Source organism: Amblyomma mixtum, chromosome 1 (assembly GCF_055824585.1).
Source record: "Amblyomma mixtum isolate Tamu chromosome 1, ASM5582458v1, whole genome shotgun sequence".
NCBI classification, from domain to species: Eukaryota; Metazoa; Arthropoda; class Arachnida; order Ixodida; family Ixodidae; genus Amblyomma; species Amblyomma mixtum.
Window position 1 is genome coordinate 25,811,722 of NC_143012.1, and position 18,369 is coordinate 25,830,090.

At 49.8% G+C, this 18,369-nt stretch overlaps 1 protein-coding gene across 1 annotated transcript in view; it reads left to right on the top strand.

The window, feature by feature from the left end:
• Positions 1-16,926, top strand: part of LOC149365793 (phospholipid-transporting ATPase ABCA3-like) — a 39,685-nt gene extending 22,759 nt beyond the window's left edge. The window contains exons 13-23 of the mRNA XM_089569259.1: positions 1,732-2,070; positions 2,713-3,214; positions 3,976-4,101; positions 6,214-6,471; positions 7,573-7,760; positions 9,102-9,329; positions 9,684-9,878; positions 10,850-10,971; positions 11,776-11,949; positions 15,136-15,358; positions 16,522-16,926. Coding sequence (XP_089425385.1) covers positions 1,732-2,070; positions 2,713-3,214; positions 3,976-4,101; positions 6,214-6,471; positions 7,573-7,760; positions 9,102-9,329; positions 9,684-9,878; positions 10,850-10,971; positions 11,776-11,949; positions 15,136-15,358; positions 16,522-16,710 — 2,544 coding nt within the window. The 3' untranslated portion in view covers positions 16,711-16,926. The remainder of the gene's footprint in view (positions 1-1,731; positions 2,071-2,712; positions 3,215-3,975; positions 4,102-6,213; positions 6,472-7,572; positions 7,761-9,101; positions 9,330-9,683; positions 9,879-10,849; positions 10,972-11,775; positions 11,950-15,135; positions 15,359-16,521) is intronic.
• Positions 16,927-18,369: the final 1,443 nt, after the last annotated feature.

An 18,369-nucleotide genomic window follows, 5' to 3' on the forward strand; every position in this document is an offset into this window, starting at 1 on the left:
TACATGGGAAGGGAAAAAAGTACCACAACTGTGGGGGTGCACAAAGGATTAAGGCAAGGTTGTCCTCTATCACCGCTGCTGTTCATGCTTTACGTGATAAATATGGAAAGAAGGCTAGAAGAAAGTAATCTAGGTTATAATCTGTCGCACAGATTAGGGGGAAATATAGTTGAGCAGCGAGTCCCGGGTTTAATGTATGCGGACAATATTGTACTGTTAGCAGATAGCCAGGAAGATTTACAAACTTTGGTTAATTGCTGTGGAGACGAAGGAGACGCTCTAGGATTCAGTTTTAGCGCAACTAAATCAGGTGTGATGGTTTTTAACGATACAACTGATCAGGTGCTTACAATACAAGGCCACGAAATACCCAAAGTGGCCGCATAAAAATACCTCGGGATATGGCTAAACGAAGGGTAGATATTCACGGAAAAGCACGAACAGGCTCTTAAGGCAAAATGAAGAGACGCCGGGATAATGAAACATAGGGCATTATGGGGGTACAACAAATATGAAGTACTAAGAGGTATTTGGAAAGGAATAATGTTGCCGGGACTTACTTTCGGCAATGCGGTTCTGTGCTTAAGGGCAGAAGTTCAGTCGAGATTAGGCGTAAATCAGAGAGCTGTTGGAAGATTAGCACTAGGTGCCCACGGCAAAACCACAAACGAGGCAGTACAAGGGGATATGGGCTGGGCATCGTTCGAAGCACGGGAAGCTAAGAGTAAAATACTATATGAAGAACGCCTGAGGAAATTGGAAGATAACAGGTGGGCAGCTAAGGTATTTAAATATTTATACAGAAAGAGCGTTGACTCACAGTGGCGGATAAGAACTAGAAAACTAACCAGTAAGTATACCGGTCATGAGGACGGAGAAAGAAAGAGCATTAAACGACAGGTTAAAAACGCGGAAGTTAAAAATTGGATGAATTCAATGGAAAAGAAACATAGTGTAGAACTATATCGATATTGGAAAAGGCAGATCAGGAAAGAATTTTGCTATGATAACTCAAGAGGCAGTGCCCTACTTTTTGAAGCTAGGTCAGGGTGTCTTAGAACGCGCAGCTACAAAAAAGAAATTTAGCGAAAAAGATGACACATGTGCAGTGTGTGGTAGATCTGTGGAAACAATTGAACACCTCATAATCAAATGTGACGGTATCCATCCGGATGTCGATGCAGGCGCAGTCACTCTTCCTGAGGCCCTAGGGTTTAAAGATACCAATGGTCATGTAAATAGATCTGCAGTGGAAGTTAGCAAAAAGCGATTGGGGGATTGGTGACTAAAAAGCAGAGATGTGGCATAAGGTTAGAATTGTAGGAAACCGCAGGTAAAGATGATGGCGATTCTTAATGAGAATTGCCAACACAGTAAACAAAAAAAAAAGAAAAGCTGAGCATGGCGGCAATTGCCACCACCCCGTTTCAAAGGGGGCGCTCCTATCGATCCATCCATCCACTAAAAGAGGGTACTGTGACCATTCACTTTCTGAAGCGGGGTTTCCCGAGCTTTGACCCCCGGCCGCATCCGGTAGACACCGACGCCCGCGAACACCACTATATTTGTAAACATCGTGTTGGTCTACACAGGCTGTACGGACAAGACATGTGGAAAACTCGAAATTCAGACGGTGACTTCGTATGATGTCATGCACATCACACGGAAATCTTGTAGAAACTACCCGTAATAGTGCCATGATTTCACAGGAGGTGCCATATTACTGCGCAGGTGCGCTGGGTGGTTCCAGTGAGCGTGCTGCTCTTGGCGACGGGCCTGCAGCACATGTTCACCGAGGACAAGACGGTGTCGTCCCACTTCTACACAGACCGGATGGTGTACACCACGAGGGCGGTGGGCGTCCTGGCGCCCATGGCCTTCATTACGGCCAACCATAGCGTGGACCCCGTGATGAGGCACCTCAAGAAGCTCTTCAGCGAGCAGGACATCCGCCTCACCGACATCAGCGCCGACCAAACCAGCTCGCGTCTTCTGGACTTCGCCGATGTGCACCCCAGGAGCTACAACTACCGGCTGCTCTTCGGCGCCATCTTCAGGGGAAACTCCACGGTACCAGACGCTAACTCAGCCACACATTCGAGCTTTGGTCTGGTTTGGTTAACTCAGCCCCACATTCGAGCTTTGGTCTGGTCTGGTTTGGTTTGGTTTTGTTTATGGGGTTTAACGTCCCAAAGCGACTCAGGCTATGAGAGACGCCCTAGTGGAGGGCTCCGGAAATTTTGACCACTTGGGGTTCATTAACGTGCACTGACATCGCACAGTACACGGGCCTCTAGAATTTCGCCTCCAACGAAATTAGACCGCCGCGGCCGGGATCGAGCCCGCGTCTTTCGGGTCAGCAGCTGAGCACCATAACCACTGAGCCAACGCGGCGGCCTACTGCGAAGGTCTATAGAAAAGTCTAATCTAGTAGAAAAGTTAGTATGGCCATACACTCTTAACAGACTTTAATAGACTTTTCTAAAGGTCTGTAGAAAAGTCTATTAAAAGTGTATGGCCATAAATCTATAGACTAGCTGTCTATAGGATTCGTAGTGTCTGTAAGACTAGACTATAGGATTTGTCTATGGGAAGTTTATGGATTTTATTTCCAAAAGTCCAGGGAGTCTATAGACTGCCCCATAATATTTGTGCACAAAAATGGACGTATATCAGTTACGAGGAACGGAACTATACGCGCCTGTTGCGCAGCCCACGCTCTGGTTCAACGGCCAGTGCCCGCACGCCGCTCCGCTCCTGGTGAACCTGTACCACTCTGCGCTACTGCGTAACATCACGGGGCGTCCCGGTGCCCGCTTCCAGCTCGTCAACCAGCCGCACGACAACGAGACGGCCTCCGGACAACGCCGGGGCACCACCGGCAGCGGCCAGAAGGTCGACCTGAACCGGCTACTGCAGGGCAAGCGCTCCTTCGGCGGGGTGCCGATCAGCGCCGACGCGGTACTCGTCGAGGTGCTCATGGGCATCTTCACGCCGCTGGCTGTGTGCTTCTACGCGGCCAGCTTCGTGGTGTTGCCCATCAACGAGCGCTGCTCCAAGTTCAAGCACCTGCAGATGATGACCGGCGTGTCGGGCGCCGTCTACTGGCTGAGCAACTTCATCTTCGACACCGTGCTCGCCGGCGCATGCGCGGTCTTCTTCGTGCCCATCATCTGCTTCAGCCACCGGTGCCTCTTGAACAGCGAGTACCCTGGTGAGTATCTCGTGTGGTCCCCCCCCCCCCCCCCGGGCTCCCAGCGGCCCTTTCTTAACGCAGACCAGACGCGTCTTGTGCGCACTTTTCTCTTTAAATCATTTTAGACAGCTGCTCGTTCACTCTTTCACTCCGGCTCCTGGCCGGCTCCGTTAAGAGTCGGAGCGAAATGAAATAACGAAGTAGCGGATATAACGAAGTTAATGTATACCCCAAATACCTTAGACCCCACTTGTGGCGCGATAGCCACCGTTCGGCTGCTGAAGCTTAAACTACATTGGAGAAGAAAGTCATTTATAGGAACGCTAGCAAATACCCGACAATTCTGGACAAAAACGTTTTTGAACGGGAACCAGTTTATGAACGCAGTTTTTTCATATATTGTAAGATTTCACTATAACAATCAATATATCCGCAGATCTCCCGGCGGCAGGCTTGAATTTTCTTGCTATTACCGTTCTTGCTGTCGTCAGAAGCGTCCCCCATTGGTTTTCTATGCCAATCTTAACTGCTCGATACGAGTGATGGAAACACTCTTAACAGAGAAATTTCGACACACATCGGAAGAATTGACCATTCCCTTCAATATTTTTATAACAATACTTTACAGTATTCTAATGTTCAAAATCGTTGTCCATGATTGTTGGACATGGATATTCCACACATTGCATGCCTCCAGCATCATTCTATGAAAAAACACGCACAAGATTTCTGTAGTCCCGTGATACGATCAAGTAACGTTTTCCCTCCGGCCTTTGCAGCGATGCTGGCGGTGCTGTTCATAGCGCACGGGCTGTCCATGGTTCCCTTCTGCTACGTGGTGTCCAGCCTGTTCAGCGACAGCTCGTTCGGCCTCTCCATCATGGTCATATTCCTCTTCTTCATCGGTGTGTTCTGCTCTTTTGTCATGAGTCTATGTGAGCGTTCTCACAATGTACCCGTATTAGATATGCTCAGCATATCGAAGGCTTACTAGCGTACAGCCGCCCACAGACTTAACACGAAAGACGGAATGCGTGGCCTGGACTGCCGTCAGCGCCATGAAGCGATAGTCATCGGGTGCGAGATAATTCTCTCGGAATGTTTGCGGTATCTGACGATAGCTGGTGCGAACTGCGGCAGCTTAAGGCCGATTCACACGACGGACCGTTCGCCCGCGGCCCGCGCACTACGTGTTCATACGTCAGCACTTTGAGAGGCGCGCTGGATGCATGGATGGATGGCGGCCGACAGCGCGCCCCTCAAAGTGCTGACGTATGCACACGTAGTGCGCGGGCCGCGGGCGAACGGTCCGTCGTGTGAATCGGCCTTTAAGGCCGATTCACACGACGGACCGTTCGTCCGCGGCCCGCGCAGTACGTGTGCATACGTCAGCACTTTGAGAGGCGCGCTGGATGCATGGATGGATGGCGGCCGACAGCGCGCCCCTCAAAGTGCTGACGTATGCACACGTAGTGCGCGGGCCGCGGGCGAACGGTCCGTCGTGTGAATCGGCCTTTAGCGGGCAGTTCCTGGATGCCGCGATAAGAAAACTGCAAAGAGCGCTGCCGGGGCCGTGGAAGCCGCATCGGCGAGCAATAAGCGCTGAAACACCCCCGTGACGAGCGCGCTGTCCACGCGGCGATCAGGCACAAGCGGAAAAGCAGTAAAAGCGAGCTGCGCACCAGCTATCGTCAGCCACCGCGAACATACCGAGAGCATTGTCTCGCACCAATGACTATCGCTTCGCGGCGTTGACGGCAGTCCAGGCCACGCTTTCCGTCTTTCGTGTTAAGTCTGTGGACGGCTGTACATGCATAGCGGTTTACCGGTGCCTCCCGAGCATGCGCAGTGGAATTGGTAGGGCTTGGTGGCCGTAGCCACAGCGCGTGCGCAGCCGGAGTCCGGTAAATTTGTATACCTCTCCGCTAATACGTCTCTGCAGAGGGCCTGTCTCGTCTTCAACTGCGTTGCCGCCGGCAATGATGCTGCTGCACGTCTATGCTTTAGTCGGATACAATTCATGAACGAAGCGGCACGTGCCCTTCAGAGGAGTCCCTCCTACCAATGGCGTCCGCCGATTGCCATGACGTCGCGGCTAATCCGGTTGCTTCGTGGTTAATCCTCTTGCCCGGCTAGCCCCCTGCATTGTCACGCTACAGACGTAAAGGGATCAACCGCGACGTTACCATGCCGATCGGTCGATGGCATTGGCTGAAGGGCGTTCTTCGAGGGGCATTTGCCGCTACGCTCATGAGTTGAAAGCGGCTATATGGCTAAGTCTTAATCTTCCAAGTGTAACTGCCACGCGAATGTTAAAAAAGTATGGCAATCACACATTCGTCGTTAATACGGGTTACGAGTGCTAATACCTTTTCCCGTTCTGCTTTTGCGAATAACGACCTGTGGAGATTGAGGTCAAGCCATGAAAAATTAAAAAGAACAAAATAAATCCCACGCGACGACCCCGTGGCGCGTTTTAATACGAGTATCGAGCACCGCAGTAACGTGGCGTAACCGTAAGATCAAGTTACTGGAATCTTGTAACGTTGCGTAAGACCGACTGTAGCGTCAACAGCAAGAATGAGCAAATGGAGCGGCATTCGCAGAATGTTTGATTGGGGAAGCTGGCTGTACGATGTCACACGATATCTCCGCAGCTATGTTTCGTCCATACTGAATTCCCACAAGTGCCGCCCGATGATCTCGCATTAGATACCTTTAGCATACCGTGTACCATGTTACCTTTACCGGAGAGTGCGTTGATTGGTCCCGATGCTGCGGGCGCGCACGCAGCTACTGGGTACCTTGCGCCATCTGGCGCCGTCAAGGTTATTTGAGCATGCGCATTGGCTGCGTGCGGGCTCCGATACTCCGGTACCAAAACGGTAACACGGTATGCAAAACGTGTCTGTTGAGAGCTTGCTCGGTTCGGTGAGAGCTTGCTCGGTTCGGTGTTGTTCCCTTCTCTGGGTTGCATGGTTTCGGTTTCGCTGCGACCTCTACCTTCACTGCTGCAGGCCTGATGGGCGCTCTGGAACCGGTCATCCTGCACTACACGGCGACGGTGGCCGAGGCGGGCCTGCTGTCGCTGCTTCCCCATGCCCTGGACATGATGCTGCGTAGCGTGCCCACCTTCACGTTCACGCGCGGCATGTCGCAGCTGCTGCGGCTAAGACGCGAGAACGACGTCTGCCTCACCGGCGGAGAGTTCCTCAGCAACGCCTGCCGAAGCGTCGAACTGGGACACACGATCTCGCTCAAGTACTGCTGCAACGGTATGCGCGATCGACCGCCGCGGGGCGCTACAGTCGCATGTCGCCCTTCAACAAAGCGGATGTAGGGCTTATACTTGTACTAACGTTCCGCGGTGCCATCATACTAATGCCTGAAACGCTTGCTTTAAATGAGATGCAAAAGTAACGCCTCACTTCGTATAGAAAGCGCTGAAATCAGTTCAGAGAGAACTTTTCTGTAATAGTAACCTCGCCTTGAAAATGTTGCAGTACTCGTAATACTCTCTGCAAGTCTCGGTTCCATGGCAGTGGCTGGTACTGGTTAATATCACAGCTGAAAAAATCATGTGTTACCAACCGCAGTAATATTCACCAGTCTCGCAAGGGCAGTTCACAATTGGTGGTGAGGTGCTGAAAGTGGTAAGGGAATACGTCTACTTAGGGCAGGTAGTGACCGCTTGACCCCGATCATGAGAGGGAAATAACTAGAAGGATAAGAATGGGGTGCAGCGCGTGTGGCAGGCTCTCTCAGATCATGAATGGCAGTTTACCAACATCCCTGTAGAGAAAAGTATACGACAGCTATATCTTACCGGTACTCACCTATTGGGCAGAAACGTGGAGGCTAACAAAGAGGGTTCAGCTTAAGCACAACGCAGCGAACTATGGAAAGAAAAATGATAGGTGTAAGCCTACCGAGTGCGTGAGGGAACAGACGCGGGTAATGACATCCTAGTCGAAATCAAGAGGAAGGGCAAGGCATTTAATGCGAAGGCGAGATAACGGGTGGTCATTAAGGGCAACGGACTGGATTCCAAGAGAAGGCAAGCGTAGCAGGGGGCGGCAGAAAGTTAGTGGGCGGATGAGATTAAGAAGTCTGCGGGGACACGGTGGCCCCAGCTAGCAAAGGAGAACGTTAACTGGAAAGACATGGCAGAGGCCTTTGCCTTGCAGTGGGCGTAGTCAGCCTTATGATGATGGTGATGATGATGGATTCCAACTGGCGGGCTGATGGAAATATCGAACCAGCTGGCTGAGCAGCGGTAGAAATCGCTTTAGCCTATTATGAAACTTGCTGGGTGGAATCCCAGTGCGTCGAGAAGATAAATTATAATAAATAATTGAAATTAAATCATTGCGCAGCGCTGCCTTCGCGCAACGGCTCCGCCGGCACCGAGGGCCGCCAGACGATGGTGCAGCCGTACGAGCCTTCGGGCGCCGTCATGGTGGAGGTGTACGTGATGCTGGCCGAAGCCGTCGTGCTGTTCGCCATTGTGGCCGTCATGGACGCCACCGCGTACGGACGCCTGCGCCGGAGACTGCTCGGATCGGTACGCGTCCCCCGTCCTCCACGTTAATCCTACATATACAGGAGGTTTCACCTAACCCTAATAAAAATGATCTATAGACAGTCTATAGACTTCTTATTGACTCTATTGACTTCCTATAGATATTGCTTTTTGTCTATTCATAGTCTATAGACTGTCTATAGACAAGTCTACTAAAAGTGTACGGCCATAAATCTATAGATTATCTGTACACTGTCTATGGCATTTGTATTGCCTACTAGACTTTTGTCTATAGACAGTCTATAGACACTCTAAGACTGCCTAAAACTTTTTTTGTAAAGGAATACTCTGCGCGGGCGCAGATTTAATTAACGGACCACAGACACTAATTATAATGGCATGTTTTCTTCTTTGAGATGATGCGTTAGCCATTAAAATATATTCCACCCTGTGGTATTCGACTGCGACCATTAAATAATTTCTTCTTGACGCTTTTTTAGTTTTCATCAACCGAACGATGCCCGTGACATGTAGTTGGTGTTTGGTCACGTGGGTCACGAAAAAATTGGTAGAGCTTTAACGTAGTTAAACCGAGTAGACGTGGGAAAGCATGTATTCACTACTAGGTCGTCGGCTCGCCTGTCTGAAGAAAAATGGGTAGAAAACGAAGCTAGAGGACAGCTTACTCCCTTTTTGCTCCCATATGGGTGTATTCGTGTTTAGAGTGCAAATGTTAGCCTCCGATTTCGTATCTCGCCGAGAACAATTCGCTACATATTAATGCGAAAGTATTATACGGCTCTGTCGCGTCAGCAAAAAAAGTGTCCGCAAAACGTGTCCGCAAAAAGTGTCCGCACGAGTGTATGAAAGTGTGATTGTGAGAGGTAGCGTGTGATAAATTGTTGCCGTGGGAGAAATTTGGTTGATGAGGTTTAAAATTAGTTAAACGAGAAAAACTACAATTAGATGTCAAAATAGCCACGGACGTCGGTATAGTGCATGGACGTCAGAACAGCCACGGACGTCTTTATAGTAACACTTGTTGTTGGGCTAGTCGGTGCAGTTATACGTACAAAAGAGTGCAAAAAAAAAAACGAGACAATCACAAGAAAGGCGGACAAGACAAAGCGCGTTGTCTTGTCCACCTTTCTTTTGATTGTCTCGTTTTTTTTTGCGCTAACTTTTGTTCGCAGGTCTTATAGTATGTGAACGTTTTGCTTTCGCATTGCCCCAATGCGGGTGACCGCAGTGATTTCAGTTTCTGTTTTTTTTTCAGGCAGATTAGGAGGCGAGACGCAGCGACGGCAGAGACTGCGGATTGATGCTGCGGGAAGGCGTCGATTCGCAGCCCATGACGTGTTTCCCCCTGTGCTCTTGCTGCAGGTTCACCGTCGGGCCGATGAGAGCGTCTCGCCTCCCGAGTGCCAGGAAGGGCCGCGGCTCACCACGTCCCCGCTCGACTCGGACGTGGCCCACGAGGCACGGCTGGTCGACGGGCTCGGGACGGGCCCCATGCCGCCCGAGTACGCGCTCGTGGTGCGAAAGCTCACAAAGTCCTTCGGCCTCAGCCGGGGAGTCAGCAAGATCAGCTTCGCCCTCAAGCGCGGCCAGGTGTGCCCTGTTGGTATATACACGAAGCATGGCGCTCCTTCAAAACTGATGATGATGATCATCATCATGATGACAGCTGCACAATGATGACAGCTGATGACAGCTGCACAAGAGCTGCGCTCGAATTTCGCGTTACCGGCTATCGTAACTGTCTGTCGATTTTTTTCATTGTCTTTGAAAATATGAGAAGCTCATGTCAATGCCATACAACAATTCTTCGTCCTTGAAAAGTGCATTTCCTACAAATAGGTATCCAAATTATGTCAAAAACGAAACTGTCAGCTCCTGCCGTCAGACCAGTGCCGACAAGCCGTCCAGTAAACGTATTTCTCTTGGTCGTTCCTCCCTTTTCAGTGCCTGGGGATAATCGGCGTGACCGGGGCGGGCAAGACGGAGCTCATGCAGCTGCTCACAGGCCTGTCGGAGAGCTCGTCGGGCGATGTCTTCCTGGGCTCCCGGTCGCTGTCTCTCACGCCCAAGGAGTACGCTTCCCAGCTCGGATACTGCCCGGACACCCTCGGCCTTCCCGACCACCTGACCGGCCGAGAGGTGAATGCGACCCGAACAGCGCCATAGAAGCACATCGTATACATATAGTTCGCGCAGCCTGGTCACATAGGGCTTCGGACGTTGTTCTGTCCGGTCGGTCGCTGTAAATGGAGATGAGGGGGACAGCGCAGTTATGACACTTGAACGGCCGCAATGCTTCATATTGCACATCACAGGTGGCGACACTGCATTAGCATGATTTTAGGGCCCGTTCCTAAAGAATGATTTTGAGTACAATGCATACAAGCCAACCGTAGCGTTGATGTCTCTTGTGATTGTTTTTCTCCCTTGGCAGTGGGCACTATAGCTCACTGTCCCGTTGTAGAGATTGGTTTCTTGCAAACACAAAGCGAACAAGGTGAGAGGGAAGCCTCGGGGATCTTGCTAACGTTTCTACAACAGGACTTTGCTTCGTCCGGGCAGAGCGTTCATCATTGGCGGGCCTTAAATAGGGACTTCACTCGAAGGAAGAGAGCTCCATATATGGAAAGGAGGGCCTGAAGTGGGAAGGGTGCTAAGGTGGGGAGCGTGCATCTTGTCCAGGTATGGTGGCTGCTACATACAATTTTTTTGATGCGCAATGCCAACAGGATCACAGTATGCTTTAGCTGCGACGGGTAGCTAAGCGAACGTCTCCATAGACACGAGGGATTTCGAGTGGTGATTATCACTTAGCAGCGTGAAAGGCTCCAACTGCTCTTGTCTATTAACAGCATGTAACGACTGGCATATGACAAGACTTTTCGGGTAAAAACGTAACAGCGTTCCCGAAATGATGGATTTTCTGGGCCGGTAATGTAATCGTAGCATTCACGTCATATTCTCAAGTCAGAAGTGACGAACGAATACTCTTGAAAGCAGAAATTGCGAGCAAGCTCCGATTTTCCGAGCATGTGCGATATAAAACGCGATACTTCGAATGCCCTCGTAGTTTTGATGTTTGACTTGAGCGGGGATGCGAATATTCGCAGATCATCGAGCTTTTTTGCGTCCTTCGCGGGTTCCGCCTGGATGACACGAAAGCGATGGTGAAGAACTTGCTGCGGATCATGGACCTCTCCAGCGTCGCCAATGACATCACCAGGAGCTACACGTGAGAGTTCCCTCGTGGCCGTAATCATAATGAGCATCATCAGCAAAGCTTCAGAATTCGTTCCTGGACAAAGCGCCCCCCCCCCCCCCCCCCCCTTTCAGATCTTCAGTTATTTCTTTGGGCGCTAGGTGGGGCTACATTAAAAGGGACACTGAGGAATGGAAATCGGTTGTTTGGCTCTTTCTGGCTATGTTGTTTGTGCGGCAGCGAATGATACATTTATTGCTGAAAAAATTTGGACATTACGTCAGCAACGGGTATGAACAAAGAACTGTCTTCCCAACTTTCTAAACGTATCAATGGAGTTTCCTTAAAGCTGATGGTTGGAGTCTCGCCTTCTCCTTATGCATTTTATGAACAACAGTTAGCCGTTCATGTTATTTGAGGCGGCGCGACAGTCGAATAGCCTCCGAGCTCTGGGCCAGTCAGCTTCTCGGATTTTGGACCATAGAACCTACGCATAGTTTCGCAATTTCTGTAGCATCCTCTTAATAGATGACTGCCACTTTGGTGAAGCTAGCCATGGTGTCGGTGGGATCAGGAACATGACGATAGGCTTTTTATTAGTTTTATTAGTCTTATTGCCCCTTACCCCATGAAAGCTTTGTGAAAGCTATGCATGGTGCACCATCATGGCGCTCCGGACGTAACGCATACGCCATTTATTGACAATGTTCATTGTTGCACACCTGCCAGGTGGCGCCACTGGGTCTTTATTAGGGCCGCCATATTTCCTCCACACGCGAATTTTAAGGGAAGTTTGGCTACCACCAATGTGATACGAGCGCCTTTCCGACGCTGCAGTCCGGGCGACAAGCGCAAGCTGTGTATAGCGCTGGCCATCGCGGGCCTGCCCAGCGTCATTCTGTTGGACGAGCCGAGCACGGGCGTCGACGTCGCCGCAAGGGCTCAGATCCTCCGCAGCCTGGGCGTCATCCGCGAAATGACCGACTGCGCCATCTTGCTCACATCCAACAGGTCGGTACGTGCGCATTCTCTGCGCTGCTTATTTGGCCGCAGTCGTGGACATGCTTACCTGGGACGACGGAGCGACGACCGAAAGCTACCGGTGCTGCCACACCGCGGCGAGAATACGAACAGGCTAAACGCACATTCGTAAAACTGGAAGCAGAAGCTAAACCTCGTGAATTTGGCCGATAACGGAATGGAGCGTTCAGGGATGGATCGCAGGAATTGTCTGCACCAACTTGGGAAGGCTCGCCCGTCTGCACTCGCCTGCCAACGTTAATCTTGTTACTGGTTCATATACTTGTAGCTGCACGGCGCCGCCGGCATTTTTTTGACCGTCTCTCAGTCACGTCAGGTTAGCGTGTCCATGAATATGCCGTCTTTGCCAAAGTCATCAGTTAACCAAGATCTATTTATGTGGGTTTAGCTATAAGGGTTTCGCTATATACGGCTGAGAAGCAAACTTCATTTCCCGGTTACTTTTGGAAAAGACTAAGTTTCTGAGCTTTACACTTGTAATGATCCGTATGTGGCTTAGTTGTTGCGTGCGTATGTGCAGTTAATTGCAGAGCATAGATCGATCAGTGGGCTAGCAGTCAACGCAATTGCGATACCCGCTTTACCCTAGGCCGCCGATGACTCATTCCTCCCGGCGGAGACGCGCAAGACAGAGTGGCATTAGTGAAACTATGTGGTAGCGATGGAAGCCACAGCTCATTTGCTCCAACATGAAACCATGTTGGAGAAGGTGAAATCTTCTTGTCCGTGTTCCAGAAATTGCGTTTATAGAATGCAAAAATCCGAATGTAACAGGACTACGATTGTAACGCGAGGGTAGACACTTCGGGAGCGAAACGAGGAAAAAAATAAACAGAATTGTAACGCGAACGGTCTAATTAGTTCAAAGTTCACCGGCAAAGTTCAAAGGTTGCGGCTTCACGCATCCTAAGTTTCTCAGCTTTGCTAGCAGTGCTTTCGCACCAAACGAGACTTCTCCCAGTCGCTCAACCGAGCGTCGAGTCGTATCTCCAGAACCTCAGTGGCCATTCTCGGCAACGTTCGCAGTCTTGCGCCAAGCCGTTGGAAAATTGCGCGAGTTCGATGTCTCCCAAAAATGGGTTAGATAGCGCTACCGAGAAAAGTAGACAAATCACCTTTTCTCGAGCAATAGCAGCGCCAAGCTTTCCGTGCACTCGAAGCGGATTGCTGCCATCAGCGTGCGACATCGGCGGCTTTGCATACATTAAGGGAACTTGCTGAAATTTCAGAGAAGGAAACCAAGCTCTTTACTGTTGCCTTCAAGTCGCGCATATGCTATCGCACTTTCTCTGGAAGACGCGTCAAATCCGAGCTCGGTACGGAAGTGAGCTCCACCGCTATTTGCTTCCGTTGGTCGACCAACGCGGCATTCTATTCTTCTATTTTTCCCCAAGTAGGGGGCCGACCTGCAATACGCATCAACCAATATGCGAGTAAATACGGCATAGCGTGATTTTTGTCTCAGCGTAATATTCAATTTTAAAGCGGACGTTCGACTATAACGCGAAGGGTGATTTTCCACTTCTATTTTCAGTAAAAATAAAAACTCAATTTTACATAACTTACATTCGAGTTAATACGGTGTTTGTGCGACTTAATACAACACTGCATGTCTCTCGGTAATGCTGGCTTGAGTGAGACCGGTACAGCAGTTCATGTCATTCGGTGAGCAACGTGATGAAATCAAGCTCCCCAGAACACTTATATTTCAATGTCGCACAAAAGCCACGGTTTCTCAGGAGTGGGGCCACTCCACCCAGTACTATGGCCGCTTTTAGCGGCCTATGGAATCAGTGTAGAATAACGCTGACGTCACATCGCGAACTGCAGCTCCTCTAACTCGCCTTTAATCAGACTTGAGCTGCACAATAATTTTTTTTTCTTTACCTGCTAGAAAAGTCAAATTTGCGCACGAATGATACGCAGTAAATCTGGCCAGAATACTTTGATCTCTGGGTATTTTATAGCCAAATGACTGGTGTGCACAAACTCGTTCTCGGTGTAAGGTGAAAGTTAAATTGCTTTTTGCAGCATGCCAAGTGCAACGTTGAGATAGGAAGAGGGCAGAGTGGATGAGGGATCAGACACGTGTTATTAAAAAATAAAGTTGGGCTAGTTGGTGCTTTTGATTCAGACTGCGACATATTACTAGCGTTAAAATACACGCAAAGGACAGAGCGTCTGTCGTGTGTGTTTCTACTCTCTGTCCTTTGCGTGTATTTTAACGGTAGTAATATGTCGCAGTCTGTGAATCAAACACGGGTTAACGACATCTTAGTCGAAATCAAGAGGAAAAAAATGGGCTTGAGCAGGTCATGTATTACGAAGGCAAGATAACCGCTGGTCCTTAAAGGTGCACTGAAGAGGAATCTGAACTCGTCTTTTTGCCGCGGGAACTCAATCTACACGTTCTGAGCATTCTTAGAAACTTCGATTTATTGCCCTGTGTGGCCGATTTCCCTAATTAAATCGAATTAACGTCCGGCTCGCGCCCTTTTTTTTTTTTTTAGCTCTCCTCCGTACGGTGGGCGGAGTCGACGCAACGCGCGGAGTGCCTTTCACCCAGTCCCGTGGCGGCTTGCCGCTCTGCCATCGGCGGAGTAATACGTAGTAATCCGTAGAAGCAAACAGACCGCGCTTATTTTTATTTCTACGGGCTTATTTTGCGGCTATAGTATCTGCGAATGAAACTATTTATTCACGGAAACCTAAAAAACAACATAAAGCGAAAGCAAAGCCTCCACGGAGCTGGCTGAAAGGCACTCCACGCGTTGGTCGACTCCGCCCACCGTACGAGGGAGAATTCAAAAATAAAGGCGGGAGCCGGACGTTAATTAGATTTAATTAGGGAAATCGGCCACACAAGGCAATTAGTCGAAGTTTCTAAGAATGCTTGGAACGTGTAGATCGAGTTCCCGCGGCAAAAGGCGAGTTTAGATTCCTCTTCAGTGCACCTTTAAGGGTAACAGATTGGATTCGAAGGAAAGGGAAACGTAACAGGGGGCTGCAGATAGTTAGATGGGCGGATGAGATTAAGAGGTTTGCGGGGATAGGATGGCCACAGCTGGCACAGGACAGGGTTAACTGGAGTGATATGGGAGAGGCATTTGCCCTACAGCGGGCGTAGTAAGGCTGATGACGAGGATGATGACGCAGCATGCAGCAGTGCGAGGTGCTGTGCGACCGCATCGCGATCCTGCTGTCGGGCCAGCTGGAGTGCATCGGCACGGTGGACGAGCTGAAGAGCAAGTTCGGCCGCGGCTACACCATCACCATCAGGCTGCGCCAGGAGACCTTCGACGACTCCGAGTACCTGGAGGACCTGACGCACGACATGAAGCACGAGTTCCACGGCTGCCAGCTGGACCACTCCTTCCAGGCACGCGATCCCTTCTTACCATTCGTTGGTGTTACCCTCTGTGGTATTTCCTACCATGCTCTCTTTCTGCCTCTTGAGGAAAGTGGCAAGAAAGCAGGATGGATCAAGTAACAAACGCGTCTTAATGATATCTTAGTCGTAAACAAGAAGTGGGCATGGGCAGGACATGTAATGAGAAGGAAAGATCATCGATGCGCCCTTAGGGTAACAGAATAGATTCCAAGCGAGGGCAAGCGCTACAAGGCCTGTCAGGGGGTCAGGTTTGTGGGGGGATAAGTTTGCAGCAGCCGGCACAGGACAGGGTTAACTGGAGGTATACGGGACAGGCCTCTATTCTGCAGTGGACGACAGCAAGTCTGACGCTGATAGGAGTACGCCAGAAGTGTTATATCTAGTTTGATTTGGCTTGGTTTGGTTTATGTGGTTTAACGTCCCAAATCGATTCAGGCTTGAGGGACGCCGTAGTGAAGGGCTCCGGAAATTTCGACCATTTGGGGTTCTTTGGCGTGCACTGACATCGCACAGTACACGGGCCTCTAGAATTTCTCCTTGAAAGAAATTCAACCGCCGCGGCCGGGATCGAACCCGCGTCTTTCGGGTCAACAGCCGAGTGTCATAACCACTGAGCCACCGCGGCGGCTGGTGATCTCTAGTAATAGCTAAGAATTAACTATTCAGTATTAGTGAACCAGCCTGCTTGTTTACACTTCTTAGCTATATTCTGATGAACTTTACCGCTGAGAGTGATATGCGGAAAAAAAAGGGCCCGTCTAACTCAAGAAGCCTATTTTTAGAATTGCGTACCCTGCTGAAAAAAGTTCTATGATGCAATAAACTCATACAGTTTATCATACAAATATCATAGACTTATCATACAAATCATAGAAAATTATCATTCAAAAGGCATACATTTCTGTAAAATCATAGTCATCATAGAGATGTCATAGAATATCATACGAATTGTATGAGATATCATACAGATTGTATGATATTCTATGATGGAGGATCTATGAGGTTATTGCATCGTATAACTTTTTTTCAGCAGGGATAAGTCTTGGGTGACACGCCCTGTGTACACAGCGACTAACATGAGGTGTTTTGTTGGAGTTGGCTACTGGCAGTGAAAACTGGGCTGCTCACTTCGGTAAACGCCCCGCACACAGGGCGTGCTGGAGTACCGGATCGCCACGACCTACACCACGTGGGGCGAGATGTTCTCCAAGATGGTGATCATCCAGAAGAAGTACCGCTTCAAGGAGTTCTACGCCAGCGACACCACCCTGGAGCAGATCTTCGTCAGCTACGCCCGCAAGCAGATCAACTTCACCAAGGCGCTGGCCTCCACCTCCTGATCAGTTCTGCCACGGCCCTTGACTGCGGCAGGCACATGCTCGTAACGCGGTGTGCTATTAACCGCACAGCCGTATAGATTCCTGTATGTAATTGTATATAGTACTGTATATATCGCATTTAGCTTATAACGCGCTGTGTTTTGTATAATGCCGAGTTGTATTACAAATGCTGTTTTTCTTTTTAATCGCTTGGACTTTTTAGACACCGGACAATTCAGTGGGCTCTCCAATCCAAGTTTGTTTCGAAGCGTCTGTTTGAAACCATGAATTTCGACTACAAAACATAAATATGCATATAAAGTGCCGTTATGGCATGCCCTAATGCCGCTAATATAGTCGACGCAAGGCACCGGCCATATCATTGTGATCGAACGAATGCGTCGCGGTGTGACTATTCGTACTGAGTGTGGCGCCGCGACTTGTCTTCTCGCAGGGCGTCTCTACAGCCTTGCGTTCGTCACAATGTTTGTGTGCTCGTGTGCTGTGCTCCTTGGACACTATAGCGTACTCTGCTTCTTGACTTTCGCGTGAATCGCAGTGTCATATTTCGCAGTGGCGGATTGTTGCGCAATGTTGTGACGAGCGGACTTGGTCACTGCGTGACAGCTTGTACTTTCGACGAACGGACGATTGCAACGAATTGAATATATCCTATAGCATAGATTTGTGGCAAACCCTGGTAATCTCCTGCGTGTTCTGTGGTGTGCGTAGTGTTGCAGCCGCTATTCGTAGGTCTAATAAGACCTGGCCGCCGGCTGAATTTAACGTGCACAATTGATTCCAGATTGGGCGCACAAGGTTCAAATAAACTGTTGCATATCTCGCATTATTTGAGCAGTCGGCCAAGCGAGCTCGACGTTCACTGCCTGTGTGTCTAGTCCAAATGAAACTCATCACAACGCCAAACAGAACTGTACCTACCATATCGCCTTCCGGGCACCGGAGCCAGCTTCATGCAAATGAATCTGACCCTTTGCCCCCTCCTGCCAGACATTAATCATTAGTATATTAATTTGAGTTCCCTGTACCTTACTGCATGCGCATGCGCCAGGAGAAAGCGGCGATAGAAAACTGTACCAGACATGACAGTATGTTTGTGTCGTTTTATTTTGAAGGTGGCTTTCTCTCTGGGCGCCGTCAAGCCCCCCCCCCCCCCCCCCCCCCCCTCTTCCTCCCCCTTTTTTATTTACATTTTTGTTGTATGTGGCACCGATTGACGAACCATCGATATATTTGGACCACATCGTGACACTGGCAGGTTACTTTAGAAGACGAACTGTATCTCCACTCTCGAATTCTCAGTTCGTTGTGCTTCGTGGCCTTCGTTCCCGGCTGCAATGCTAGCCGTCGAACCGAGGGCTCTTATAATTTCTTGTTGCACTTGCTTGGGGCCTTTTGGGCGAGGTTGTGAATTCGGACTTATCAGCTGCAGCGCCAAAGTAAAACGCCCAAATTGTTGTTCGTTCTGTCGCTTTCGTAGTCTCTGGGGTTAACCAGGTAGTGCTACAACGCTCAGAGACCGATTCAGTTCTGCAATGGATGCTATGCCGAGACCGCTGTCGGCGACGGGATAGCTAGCTATTGGTTTGTGACATACCTGTGGTGCGATTACGAATAGGTGTTTGCATCTCCCGAAATACTGTCAGCTCACTGTCTTTA